The sequence below is a fragment of the Heliconius melpomene genome, chromosome 3, assembly GCF_056956725.1.
Source record: "Heliconius melpomene rosina isolate 202511_hmr_F chromosome 3, ASM5695672v1, whole genome shotgun sequence".
In the NCBI taxonomy this organism is placed as follows: Eukaryota; Metazoa; Arthropoda; class Insecta; order Lepidoptera; family Nymphalidae; genus Heliconius; species Heliconius melpomene.
In genome coordinates this window covers 1,785,900-1,799,697 of record NC_140391.1, presented here as the reverse complement: position 1 = coordinate 1,799,697, position 13,798 = coordinate 1,785,900, and the positions used below count along the sequence as shown (strand labels likewise).

The 13,798-nt window shown below is 31.5% G+C and overlaps 1 protein-coding gene across 2 annotated transcripts; it reads left to right on the top strand.

Annotated features, from left to right (window-relative positions):
• The first annotated feature begins 980 nt into the window (after positions 1-980).
• Positions 981-13,614, top strand: EMC1 (ER membrane protein complex subunit 1). Of its 2 annotated transcripts, XM_085207530.1 has the most exons (17): positions 981-1,147; positions 1,231-1,346; positions 1,563-1,694; positions 2,025-2,223; positions 2,561-2,894; positions 3,420-3,612; positions 3,999-4,115; positions 4,553-4,567; positions 5,119-5,285; positions 6,214-6,360; positions 6,637-6,804; positions 7,496-7,600; positions 8,175-8,361; positions 8,518-8,670; positions 9,110-9,289; positions 9,761-9,982; positions 10,082-13,614. In XM_085207530.1, exons 1-17 carry the CDS (start codon positions 1,005-1,007, stop codon positions 10,240-10,242), a joined length of 2,739 nt encoding a protein of 912 aa, XP_085063656.1. In that variant the 5' UTR covers positions 981-1,004; the 3' UTR covers positions 10,243-13,614. The 2 variants fall into 2 exon arrangements, with proteins under 2 accessions (XP_085063656.1, XP_085063657.1); XM_085207531.1 differs by lacking the exon at positions 4,553-4,567.
• Positions 13,615-13,798: the final 184 nt, after the last annotated feature.

Here is a 13,798-nt window from a genome sequence, read left to right as displayed (position 1 = left end):
AGCAGAGATGCCTTGCTACGAATAAATAAAAACTATATTATGCGTTATTACTTTCTAAAAGATAAAATGATAGTCATTTATTTAAAAAAAATTGGAAATATCAGAATGAAAATAGTTTTTGAATTTTATTGTGATTATTTAAACCTCGTGTAAATAATTATTTTCGATATTATTAAAAAAGTATTGTGTATAGGCACTAAAATATATCTTAATTTATTCTAAGTATCAGCTTTCAGTAGCGTAGTGTAGGACGCCCTGCAGCACGATGGACGGACGATTTAAAGAAGGTGGCTGGCACCGGATGGATGCGAGACGCCCAAGACCGGGATGGTTGGCGCTTGATGAGGAAGGCCTACGTTGAGCAGTGGACGGCGATAGGCTGATGATATATATCAGCTTTACGCTGTATCTCGCAAATACCAGGGTAGGCAGATTTATTAAATAGAATTATTTGAATGATGACGTCACTCTAGAATATTAATAAATAATAATGCGTTCGTCAGAACTGGGTTCGAACCCCCAATCGTTGCGTTTACATGCTTGTGCCACTGTATCACTACTAGGCATCAAGCAAAATGTAAAAGGAAATATAATTAAAAATAAAGATAAACTTTAAACATACAGTTATACTAGACTTCACAAAAACTAAAAAGTGAATAAAAACTGTAATTGGAGTAAATATTTAAAAGTAACGTCATATTTCACTTTACTCTAGTTTCAACGGCTTAAATTTCGTGCGGTATTTTCGCGTTCCTAAAATTGCCATAATACTAAATCATTTCTGGATAATAAAATTGTATTACATCAAATTAATTGATTTTATCAAATTATCGCACAATATAATATTTTACTATTATTTTAATTATTTTATGTTATTTAAATTATAAGGTAACATTCATAAATTAATTCAATAATGCTAGCTGATTTCTGAACTGAAGTAATTACTATATTTGTAAGTTTTTTATTCTGTATATAAAAAAAGTAAAACTTTCAGTCATTGAAAAATGGGGGTGCTGTCAAGTAATTTAAAACCCAGTTTTTTGGGTTTATTAAAATTTTTGAACAACATGAATTGGTTTATTGTGTTTTTTAGCTTAATTAATTTTTCAATGTGTATTTACGAAGATCAAATAGGGAAGTTCGATTGGTAATTATTTGATTAAGGTTATGCCAGTTGTAGGACTTCGCAGGGTCGTAGTTCAGTGAATAATTAAAGAGTTTTGTTTTCAGGCGTCAAACTTATGTCGGCAGAATAAAATTTGCACAGTTTGACACTGTATCCACTGCAAAAAAGATCATAGTAGCCACCGAAGAGAACGTATTGGCTGCCTTAAATTTGAAGACTGGTAAACTACATTTTATTAATCATTTCCGGTGAAAATACATGAGCTATTACTTTAATACAGAAATATATATACAATTGATTGTCATAATGTATAAATACGCATTTCTTTATAGTTGCTTTATCTGCCATTACAATACTTTTTTCATTCTAAACAACATATAAAATAAAAATGTTAATAATTATTTTATTTTTCATATATTTCCATTATTTATACTAGGTCAAGTAGTGTGGCGTCATGTGTTTGAAACTGCATCAGCAGGCAACATACAATTGCTTCATGTCGGTGAAAAGGTCACAACTGTTACTGGATCCAACCCTTATCTAGTTCGAGGATGGGATACTGCTACAGGTAAAATAGAACCTCTATTGTTATTATCTTAAAAATTGGGTGGAGAGTGCTGCACTAGGTTTGCCCGCCTATCTTTTTATAGGTAAATAGTGTGAATACTTCCTTTTAATATCATTTTAACATCATTTTTGCATATTAAAATAGTTTTTTATTAAATACATTATATTAAAATTTCAATTATTGGTGAACACTTTTACAAAAAATACATGTACAAAAGGCTGGCTTAATGGTACAAAGCATTCTCTAACAGCCAACCATACCAATTTTGTTATTATATAATATTCCTAACATGAAATAATAAAATATAATGTTTAATATATATTATTTAAGGAATTTTGATGTGGGAATGGTCATTAACTTTGCAAGATGATAACATGGCAGAGTATTCAGAATGGTGGGTTCAGAATAACATGTTAGTGCACATGTTGCCAGTTTTTGGTTCCCATGTAGAAGTTACATTGTATAATTTGGTGACTGGAAACAACCGTGGTGCTACATCGAAGCTACCAGCTATTTGGACTAATGAAGGGTAAGATACTACGTTACACTATTTTTCTCCATCTTTACCTTGTGTCCTGCATATAGCAGACTGAGCAGAGAGAAGATAGTGTCAAGGCACTGTCTTCCATTATATGTTGAGTCTGCTATGTGTGGAATACAGTGTTGAACTAAAAAAAATGTAGAATGTGAGAGATAACTCTGGGTTTAGTTATAGTGGTTGACATTAAAACAATAAATGTGATGGACTGTCCAACAAAAAAAAGCAGTTATTGATATTAGGATGTTCAACCAAACTCTTAAGCATTATAATAATTGTGTAAATATAAACTAAACTCCTAAACTCCTTATTTGTTTATTGGTTTCAGATGTGTTCTGAGTGCACCATATTACATTTGTGTATCTGGTGAAAGAGGAAGCCGTCTCCTCATATCAATGGATGTTTCTTCAGACGCAGTACAAATATTAACCAAATCATTATCAGATTATATACAAAATGAAAAATCTTATGGTGGACATTTAAAATCCTTAAATGGAAACAGTGCAGTACCAGGTTTTATAGTGGATGATAAAATATTAATTGTTATTAATGGAAATGATTATGAAAAGGTTAATATAGAGTTAAATAAAGAGAGTAGTGCCACTGTGATTGATGGTGGGTTTGGAAATATTTTAGTTCAAGCTTCAAATGATAATGTTAAGGTATGATTATAATTTTGTTTGTTTGAGATGCTTTTTTTTAATTTTGCTTATTTATTTTGTTTTTAAGTTAGAATATAAGAAAAGTAATATCTATCCAGTCCAAGTTTTTGTAAAAAATATATAAAATAATGAATATCACCATTTTTTAAATCTTTCAATATATTTTTTTATATAGATAGATATAGATACATTAAATAATTTTTTATATATTTAATTTTTCTTATATTTTTTATTAACAGCCATTACTTGTTACTTTTATAAGAAAAATCATATAGTTATACTTTAAAGTAACTTTTAAAATTAAACATTAAACATTTTAACATTTTTTTTTTCATTATTTTTATTAAAGAAGAAATCCTTATAGCATTGAAAGGGCCATAAAGTTCAAACGATATAGTATCTAAGACTCAATGCCACACTTGGTCTTCTTACGTTTCTCTCAAGTAGCAATCAAACCCACAACTCGACTTGCCTAATTGAATAAGTAAGAAATTAATTTTTAAATTCCCATTATAATAATTGCAGGGTTTCACACTATCAGCCCACCTATCAGCAACTGGTGAATTAATACCAGATATTCAAACTGGTGACCCAACTCTAAACATTCCCAAACCAGAACTACTAGCGGTCATGTGTACTAGAAACGCAAAGGAACAACATGCATGTAGACTTTTAGTCAATGCTGCAGATGATGCAGTGCATTTGATGCAACAAGGAGGTTTGGATGTTTTTTTTAAATTGTATTATATATGGGGTTCCTTTTTGGTGTATTAATTTTTGAAATAATTATATGGTATATTTAAAGACCTCACTAAGTGTAGAGTAGTTATTAAAGTACATAAAAACATTTTTATTTAATATTTGCCCCAACAATCTGTTCAATAATGTTAAAAATGCAATATATTTTATTTTTAATATTTCATTTCTTTTAAGTAAGTAATCCAATCTCGATAATTCTTTTGATAGGGATGGTCCCAAATAAATTTTATGACATTTAGTTTTGGTCTTTAAAAAAAATACTACGAAACAATAATAATAATAATAGACAATACACTAAATAATATTTATTTTCACCAATTTACGTTATAAAAAATATGTTTTCAGGTCGCGTACTGTGGACGCGCGAGGAGGCGCTCGCTAACGTCGTCATTGCGGAGTTCGTTGACCTCCCAGTGTCAGACATGGAAGCCGCGTTAGAATCCGAGTTCGATCAAAAAGAAGGTTCTTATTTTTTATTTTGCTGCTGAGTTTGTTCCCCTTTTTTGTCTAATTTTACACACATTGCGTGTTGACTGATCCGCCAGTCACTTAGTTTTTCTGCTAGAGTGATGAAATGAAAATAACTCTTTCCTTCGAGTGGAAATTGAACCCACGACTGTCGCGTTTACAGTCAGATGCTGTGACGCTGCACAATGACGGCCCCTAGGTTATCGTTCTATTTAACTACATATTTTAGTCATTGTCTGTGGTGTTACTAATCTTAAATGCATTTATGAATTTTTTCGACATATTTGTATGAAGTGTATCACTTTATACTTATATAATATATATTTTAAATATAAATAGTTTTGACTATTTTTAATATGTATGATTATTTAAATATTTTCCAAGCTATATTTTCGAAATTGTTGAATTGAAATCTTTTTAATTTTTTTTAGCTGCCAAGGTGTATAGTAAGTACTAAATTGATTGTAGTGTTTAATCCTAGAATTTGTGATTATTTTCGTTTTATATTTTTCATAAGCCTTTGCCATTGTTAATAAGTTGCTGTTTTAATTTTTTTTAATTTAATTAGCATTTTATATTGAAAAATATTTCTGTTTCGTTTTTTTTTTGGCTGTAAGTATGCTCTGAAATTGTTTTCTTAGCGAAAAACTAGTTCGAGGTTAAAACTAGTTATTTCGGCTTTTCTTTTTTTCTAACTTCCATGACTCAAATTTGTAATATTTCTTTTTCAGTCTGGTATTTTTATATTCTTTTACTTATTTATTTAAGTTATGTGAATAATGTATCCGTTGCTGTTTTTAATATATGTACATAATCTAGCATAGAGCCTTCCTATGTAAATTATGTGTTTTATTTTCATTTGGTAGATTATTACGTTTTATCTGATTAAAGGTTATGTTTAGTATAATTGGTATGGCAAGAAAAAGCTACCCATCATACTAACAACTAACCGAAATAATTTAAAAATATTAAATTTACTCTTCTCATATAAATTTAGGTTCCATATGGTCGGCGTTCTCCAGACGTTTGCACACGCAGTACCAACAGCTACTCAACCTAATAAAGAGCCTGCAAGGAGAAAGCGCAGTAGAAGAGACGTCGCCATTAGTACGAGATTACTTCAACTTACATAAAATTATTGTACTCGTCACTGATGCTGGGAAGGTATAGATATAAATAATACTTTTTTATTCCGTATTTCTGTGTTCTATGTGTGTGTTTAATTGAATGTCTTAACACTTGGTTCCCTCTGCCTACCCTGCTATATGTGGGATAGAGTTAAGAGTAACGTTGTGATACTATTAAATAAATGATTTATTTATACATATTCAAATTAAGATGAAGTGACCTTAGTATGTTTTTATGATAGTCTGTTTGTTTTTTTATAGTCACGCCGACTTATCTCTTAAGCTATTATCTTATATTTACATTGTTTAGAGTAGCAATAATGTTTTACTTTAAATTTCTCATATTTAAATGCTATTTTTTTTGTTGCATGCACTTTTAGACGTAAAAAAGGGAATCTATATTTTTTTCATTCTTGTAGAAGTAATTTTTATATCCACTAATGGCCCATGCGCGGCTTCGCCCGCTTCTTTTTTATTTCATTCTTTAGATTCACGTTGTATTCCCAAACATATTTTTCTATCAATTAATGTAAGGAAACCTTGCAAAACATCTTCGTCACCTATTTCTTGTCATACAGTAATGTAAACTCCGTTTAAAAAAACTACTAATCTAGAAAACTTCTTAATGAAATTTCACATATATTTAAAATATTATATGTCATTGCTTCTTATTAAGGCCAATCGAGGTGCAGGGGCACAAAGTGACTGTAAACGCTATAGGTTGTGAGTTTGATTCCCACCGGTGGAAATGAAATAATTAAATATTTAATATTTTTATTTTTTCTCCCTGGTATCGGAGCAAAACGGGGCTGAGTCTCGCAAAACGGAACGGAGTGTCTTAACACCAGGTTCCCTCTGCGCCTACCCTGCTGTGTGCGGGACACAACGTGACACTAGAATAAAATTATACTGCACTAACTACAATTCAGTAGAGTGTACTAATATTAATTTCGATTTTCTTACAGATTTTCGGCATAGACAATCTATCAGGTGAAATATTATGGCAGAAATACGATCCTAACCTGAACCCAGAGAACGCTTTAATATTCACCCGGCGCTCCGCAAGACACGCTCCGTACGACGCGTATTTATCTATAGTGGGGAAACATGAAGTAAGGATATTTTATTATTAATATATTATAAATTTAAGTAGCATATGTAAAATATTAATCGGTCGGTATAAGAGGTGGTCAGGTTCGATTCCCAGTCAAGGGAATTAATTATTTTCATGAATGTCTAAATTAATTTCCTTGAGTCCCACTTGTGCCTCCGCGCCTTTACTCTGTCTCACACAAGAATTCCGACGTAGCATAATAATAACGTATGGCTTAGCAGTTACAATGTTTGGACATTAAACAAGAGTATAATTATTTAATAATTTCCTTCAGGAAACAGGCAACGGCTACATAGTAAGCCTTAACCCGATACGTGGCGCGCTATCAGGAGAAGGTGCTCTGCATTTGGACACTCGTCTCCTCCAAGTCGCCATTTTACACGTACGTGATGCGGAGAGTCTACACGCTTTAGTTTTGTTGGATGAGGATGAGAATGTACAGGTTAGTGTTTTGTTTCTATTTATATTTGTGTTTTTTAATTTTCTTTCTTGCTGAAGCCGTCATGCTGTCAGAAATTGGAAATAAAACACAGTGTTGAGTTCGATACTCCATACAAAATATCTGGAATTAGTGCGGAAAGTGAAGAATATTCTTGAAACTAGGTTCTTTCTCTCTATGTATATTTCCAAGTTAATTGACAAATAAACATGAGAATGTCCTTATGCTTTATCTTTTTTATTTTTGTATTCTTGCTTCTTTCTATTTTATGTGTAAATTCTGATATCCTAATTATGATTTATTGGTTGATTGATTATACCTGGTTTAAGATATGTGTCATATAAAAGCAAAAGCAGCAACATCCATTTTTTTTAAATTAACTACAAATGAAATCTGTTAGTGTGGCGGCTACACTACTATATTACACTTATAGTTATATTTTCAAAAAAAATGGATGTTGCTGCTTTTGCTTTTATATGACTCGTATATTTATTATGAAATCTTATGTTTCGTGCCTTTTTAAGGTGTTTACCTCTTACATCATTAAAGCCTAATAAAACTGTTACGTTTTTTAGTGTAGCTATTTTAATTATAAAAAAAAAAACATAGTCATAGTATAAAGAAATATTAGATTTTTGTGGCTATTTTAAGAATTAAAATGTTTATTTATTAAAAAATATACTTTTGATTTCAGGTGCTTCCATATACAGCACAACCATTAGTACAAAACTTCTATATGTATGTGGCTAACAAGGAGAGTGGCAAAGTCAATGGATATGCATTAAGATATAACGGAAAGGTAATTTTTCCTTAATTTTTACATTTGAGTATTTTTTTATTTAATAATCTATGACTAAAATGAGGTTTTATTCCTGAGGCTTACTATAAATAATTTGTCATCTATTGCTTAGTAGTTAAGTGGCGGCATTCAACGCCGCGTTTTGCGTCGTTACCAGAGCGAAGAAATGAAAATATTCCATTTCCTTTAGTGGGAATCGAATCCATAAGCTGTTGCGTTTACAGCCGCACGCTTGTGTCCCTGTGCCACGACTGGCCTCAAACCGATGTTGGCATTGTTTTCATTGGCACTTGGAATCTTATCAACTATATTGGTTTGTTTATTTAATTTCACTTAAAAATTAAGTATTGAAAAATTGGTGACATTACATTTTCTGTATATTATGAATACAGTATAACGTTTTTTAATTTTGGACAATGCGGGAATCGTAAATAGTAATTCCTCCAGGAAAAAGGCAACCCAACTTTTCACAATTTCCGCCTAAGTAAGCAGAGGGAACCTAATAGTTAAGACTTTCCATTCTCTAAAATTGCGTTGCAGCTAGGTACTAATTAAATTAACCATTAATTTTCAGGAAGTCCTAGCCCAGCGCACGTGGTCGCTTCGCCTTGGCGGCAGCATAGCAGCGGCGGCGACGCGCGCGCGCTCCGAGCGCGTGCGGGCGCCGGGTCGCGCGCTCGCCGACCGCACCGTGCTCTACAAGTACTCTAACCCCAACCTGGTGCTGTTCCTGGTGGACAGTGATGATCCTACGCATAAGGGTTGGTTTCGCGTTATATTTTTTTAGTTAGAAATTGGCCCATGGCATGTATGCATGAAAAGCATTAAGTGTTTCGTTAACTTTGGCTACTGATAAATAATCTTTAATTTTTTAATAATATTTGTATTCCAATTTACCCCATTTTTTCTCCTCACAGAAACTTTAACAGCAATAGTAGTGGACGCTGTGTCCGGGGCCATAGCGGGCGCGGCGTGGCACAGACGCGCGAGGGCTTTGCCTCTAGCAGTGCACGCGGACAATTGTTTCGCGTATTTGTATAGAAGTGAGAAGCATAGGCGGGTTGAATTAGGTAATTTTGTGTTTTATGTTATTCTTTTTTGCTTTGAGTTGTGTCCCTCATTCAGCTATAATAGCGACTGCTAAATAGATACTGTACCCTAAGCATAATTTTTATTTTTATAGTCTGTGCAAATTAAATTGCAGACTACAACTAGTAGTACTAATATTTAAAATTAGACATATCTCTCCATCAAAACTAGAGCTATTCCTCATCGCGTTCTCTAACTAGGATTGCTAACGCAAAACAAGAATAAACCTGGAGGCTAAAAAATATTTAAAAACCTAAAAAAAATCTATACAATTTTACACTTTCTTTTGATATACCTGGAATATATATCTTTAAAATCAGTTCACAAATTACGAAGAAACTAACGGACATCCTCTTCTTTTAAGAAGAGTTGGTGAATAAAAGAAGAAAAATGTGATAATAATATGTAATACCCTCCCAGCCACAATAGAGTTGTACGAGGGCTCCACCCGCTGGCTGCCCCCCGGCGCGCCCTTCAGCTCGCTGGGCGCGGAGGCGCGAGCGCCCGCCGTGGAGCGTCAGGCCTACATCCTGCCGGCCGCACCGCACGCCGCCGCCTTCACCGCCACACGGCGCTCGCTGGCCGATCGGCACTTGTTGTGTAAGTTACAAATTTGTATTATAGTATAAAAAAATTATGTATGTAATGAGATTTGAACTTGCGTCTCTTGGAGATAGTCCAAGCGTTCCGATCCTCAGCTATACAGTCATTTCGTATACGTGTAATGTTGTACACGTTTATTTAATACATTTATTTCCATAGTGTAGAATATTAGTGAAGTATAAAATTGTTAAAAATGTTATAAAAAGTTATTAAAAATGTTGTTTGTATAAAATATTTTAGTAATTTGGATGTCAAAGTGATTAAAATGTATTGATATTCTTCTTTAATAAGTAATGCTACGAGCACAAACTTTGTCTTTTTACCTCCGTGAGAAAATTAAAAGTGCTTCCCAATCTGGAATCGAACTCACAGTCGTCGTATTAACAGGAAGACTTTGTCCCACTGTACTACATCTAAAAATATTAAACACTATATTTTAAAACATTATATTTGAATTTTATATTACAGTGGCGTTATCAAAAGGCGCCATAATAGAGTTACCATGGGCCTACATAGAAGCGAGACGAGGAGTGGGAATGGGAGAAGAGGGACAACTCCCGTACACACCAGAGCTGCCCCTACCATCGGAAGCCACGGTCAACTACAACCGCACAGTGCAGCGTGCTGCCCGCGTCTATACTGCACCCGCCGCTTTAGAGTCTACCAGTCTCGTGCTGGTTACGGGGCTTGGTGAGTTTTTATTGACTTTTCTATAGTATAAATTGTCGTTCAGGGCAGATGTGGCGTATACAATGTGAAGCTGATTTAATTTTTCAATTAAATTTCTAGATCTATTCTACACGCGAGTGGCTCCATCAAAAACCTTCGATCTCCTCAAGGACGACTTCGACTACTACCTCATAGTGTTAGTGTTAGGAGCCCTAATCGCAGCGACGTACAGTTCGAAATACTTCGCGTCGAGGAAAATGCTGAAAATGGCGTGGAAATAACGTGTTGTTGTGTGTTGTTTTTATGATAAATATGTGTTGATTTAAATAGGTGTTGATGTATAGAAATGGATTTAGTTATTTGATAAATGTTAGTTTTAATTCCAATTGAATTATTATTTGAGTAGTTTTTTAACTAAGTCGTCGGGGACTGTAGTCGCGACAGTTGTGGGCTAGGTTCCCTTACACAATTTTGGTTTTCTCTCTCTGGTAACTACGCAGTAACAAACGCGGCGTTGAATTCCGCCAGTCAACATGCAATGTGGGAAATATAGTTTCTTTTCTCTAGATTAACTATACCTACCCCCGGCTATATGCGGGATGACGCGAGAATGTTAGAATAAAAAAGCGAGACGTTATTTTAAATCTATAATAGCAGAAAAAAAAATCTAAAATAATTTGTATAACTTAGACCAAATTTATTTAAAATTCATTGTTTACTGCATATTTAAATTTTAAAAAAATACTAAGTCCATTTCTTTATGTCACTGACCTCTTACATTGAGGCACTTGAATTGTTCTTATTGACCATAAAAGGACGGTGATTATTGACTTTTTTATGAAGAGTGGTGCAATAAAAATGGCTATTATATAGATATCGTTTAATGCACTTCTATCAGAAGTATCACATATAGGAATCGGCTTATTAATATAAATATTTATATAAAAAAGCAGCCTCACACAGTACTCAGAAAGGCGGAGGGAACCTAGTGTTAAGACACTCAACGACGACTTTTAAGGTGTTAACTTGTGTCACACCGCCCAATTTTCAAAAAAATGTATGTTAAATTACGGAACTTAACGCCAAAATTACACCTACCCTAAGACGGCCAATTTTCTAAAATATTATAATTATATCATGATGTAGCCATCTTTATTTAATTTAAAAGTCAATAATTAATGTTATGTGCCCAATAATTAGTATCAATAATGGACGATTAGTTTGAGTTGTATTAAATAGGAAACTTGCATTTATATATAATTCTAGATAAAATATGATGAGTATATTTATTTAAGATACAAATTGTCCAAAGATTTTATTATATTTTTCAAATAAATAGTGAAAAGAATATTTAATTCTATATCTATAGTTCTATACTAATAGTCTTATATTATAAAGCTGAAGACTGTTTGTTTGGTTGAACTCTCTAATCTCATGAACTGCCATTTCGAATTGAAAAATTCTTTATGTATTGGATAGTCCATATATGGACTAACAAATGTGAAGGAAGGCTATAAGTATAAAACATTAAGTTAATAGTTTCATGAATTTGTTTTGTATCATATCCATTTTAGTCATATCCTTTTAAACATGCTGGCGAATCCGCAGATGCATACTAGTATGGTAAGGCCGATATGCCGCGGCCGTCTTGAAATTAAGGTTTCAGAATCTTTTGCGCATTGTGCACTCGGGAAGACTAAGATAAACCCTTAAAATAAATAATAATAAAATACTCCATAAAATAAATCTGCGCTGCCATCTGCAGCTAACTTCAGGGCGACCACAATTCGTTGACCCTACGTAACGTACACAATATAATTAATAACGCAATATAATTAATTTAAAAAGTTTTTATATAAAAAGAAATTATATATATAAATAACAATTTAAACTAATTGTCCATACATAAGTGATCTATGAGCGAGGTTTTAGTTGTAAGAAGTCATGTTCCGTATAATTAATATTATTACATACATATGTATGTAAGATTATAAATATTTGTTACAGTGTTTATTTTTATCTGTTGCTTAGATTTTTTTCTTGTTTTTACGAGTCCAAATGGCGGGATATTTTTCTTACATTTTAAAAGAACTTAATAGTTTTGTTTACGAATTAAATTAATTACATACGCTGTGTTAATATCTTCTGTTCTTAGAAAATACAAAACTTATTTCATTATAAATATCATAAATTTATAAAAAATATAAAATAAACTTATATAGATACTATTATAATTATAATTTGATATTAATTTATCAAAATTAATTAATCCAAAATCGTATTATTGTTGATATTGTATTTCTCCTTCAAATGTAATTAAGATTAAATATAGCTAGTTCAATTTAGAAATTTATTATTTATTTAAACTAAATCAATTTGAAGACCAATCCATAAAAACAACAACAGATATTTTACTATATATGGTTCGAATGTAGGTAAATTATTAAATTTACTATAAAAATTTCACATATATTATAGTAATATATAGTTTATAGTATAGCTGTTTCTGTTTTGGGACGCCATTTATTTGAAGTGTAATTACATCGAATAAAGTTTTCTTTTTTTAAAATGAACAATATGTACAAATATAAATGTATTTACTACATTATTGTATCATAATCGTAAATAAATAACAAATATTAAATAGAATATAATAAAAGCGTTTAACTAATTGGTTTTTAAAAATTAATTAAGATTTCTAACATAACATTAATAAATATTGAAATATATTTACCAATCACAAATATAGACTTAGATCAGTCTTGTATATATTAATGTAAGGGGAAATATTTTAATGTAGCATAAGATAATAGAAATATTCAATATAATATAAAAAACTTATTGCATATATAATACAAAAATACATACATAAACATAATCCCAAATAAATTTTATGTACATAGAACTCCTATGTAGATTTTTTTATTGTGAACTAAATAAATCAACTGAATTAACTCTTAATGATTGATTGATTGAATAAATTGGGAAATGTAACTAATATGAAAGTTTAGTATTGATTTTTTTTCTTGCTTATATGCGATTCGAAGGATTGTTATTTAGAAGTTATATAAGTGCAGTATTATGGGTGTTGTGGTTTGTTTGTAAAATTAGCTACCATTTTTTTATATAAAATTACAATTATGTATATCAATTTCACACTCCAAGAAGATTCAACAGAGACAATGTTAGACAATAGGAGAATGCATGTTGAAAAAAGACCCAGTGAGAATACTGCCTTCACGTACAAAATATAAGTTTCTTAAAATTAGATTTGTTTAAAAAAAAAATTATTCACACACTTAGAATAGGAAAATATTTCGATTTTTTTTCTTTAACCTAATGACCTTGGACATAGTGGATCGAAAGAATGTATGGCTTAATTGGTGATTTGAACAGTTTGTAAGAGGCGCAGGTTCAAATACCCGTTACCATAAAATTTTATACACTTCTAAATATTGTGGACAAAAATATAAATGAATTACTTTTAAGGTATTGAAATGTTTTCATCATCGAATATTTTGCAGGGCTGTTGTCCTTATGTATTTATATATATGTCGCATTTCATGTAATTACGGAGTGGGTTTGGGATTATGGGTATAATTGTTTTCACTTTGTTTTTATAAAGTAAATAAAATAAAGTACCTACTGCCAAATTTAGCTTTTTATTTTAATGTAACCTTCATCTATATAAACACTTTTAAAAGTATAGAAAAAATAAAGTAATTAGGAATTTTAAATGATCTTTCTTTATTATTTAGGGAATATTAATAAAACAACAATAACGATTATTTAGTTTATTTATTATTTTGGCTTTTATTCGTAACATATAATAAATTT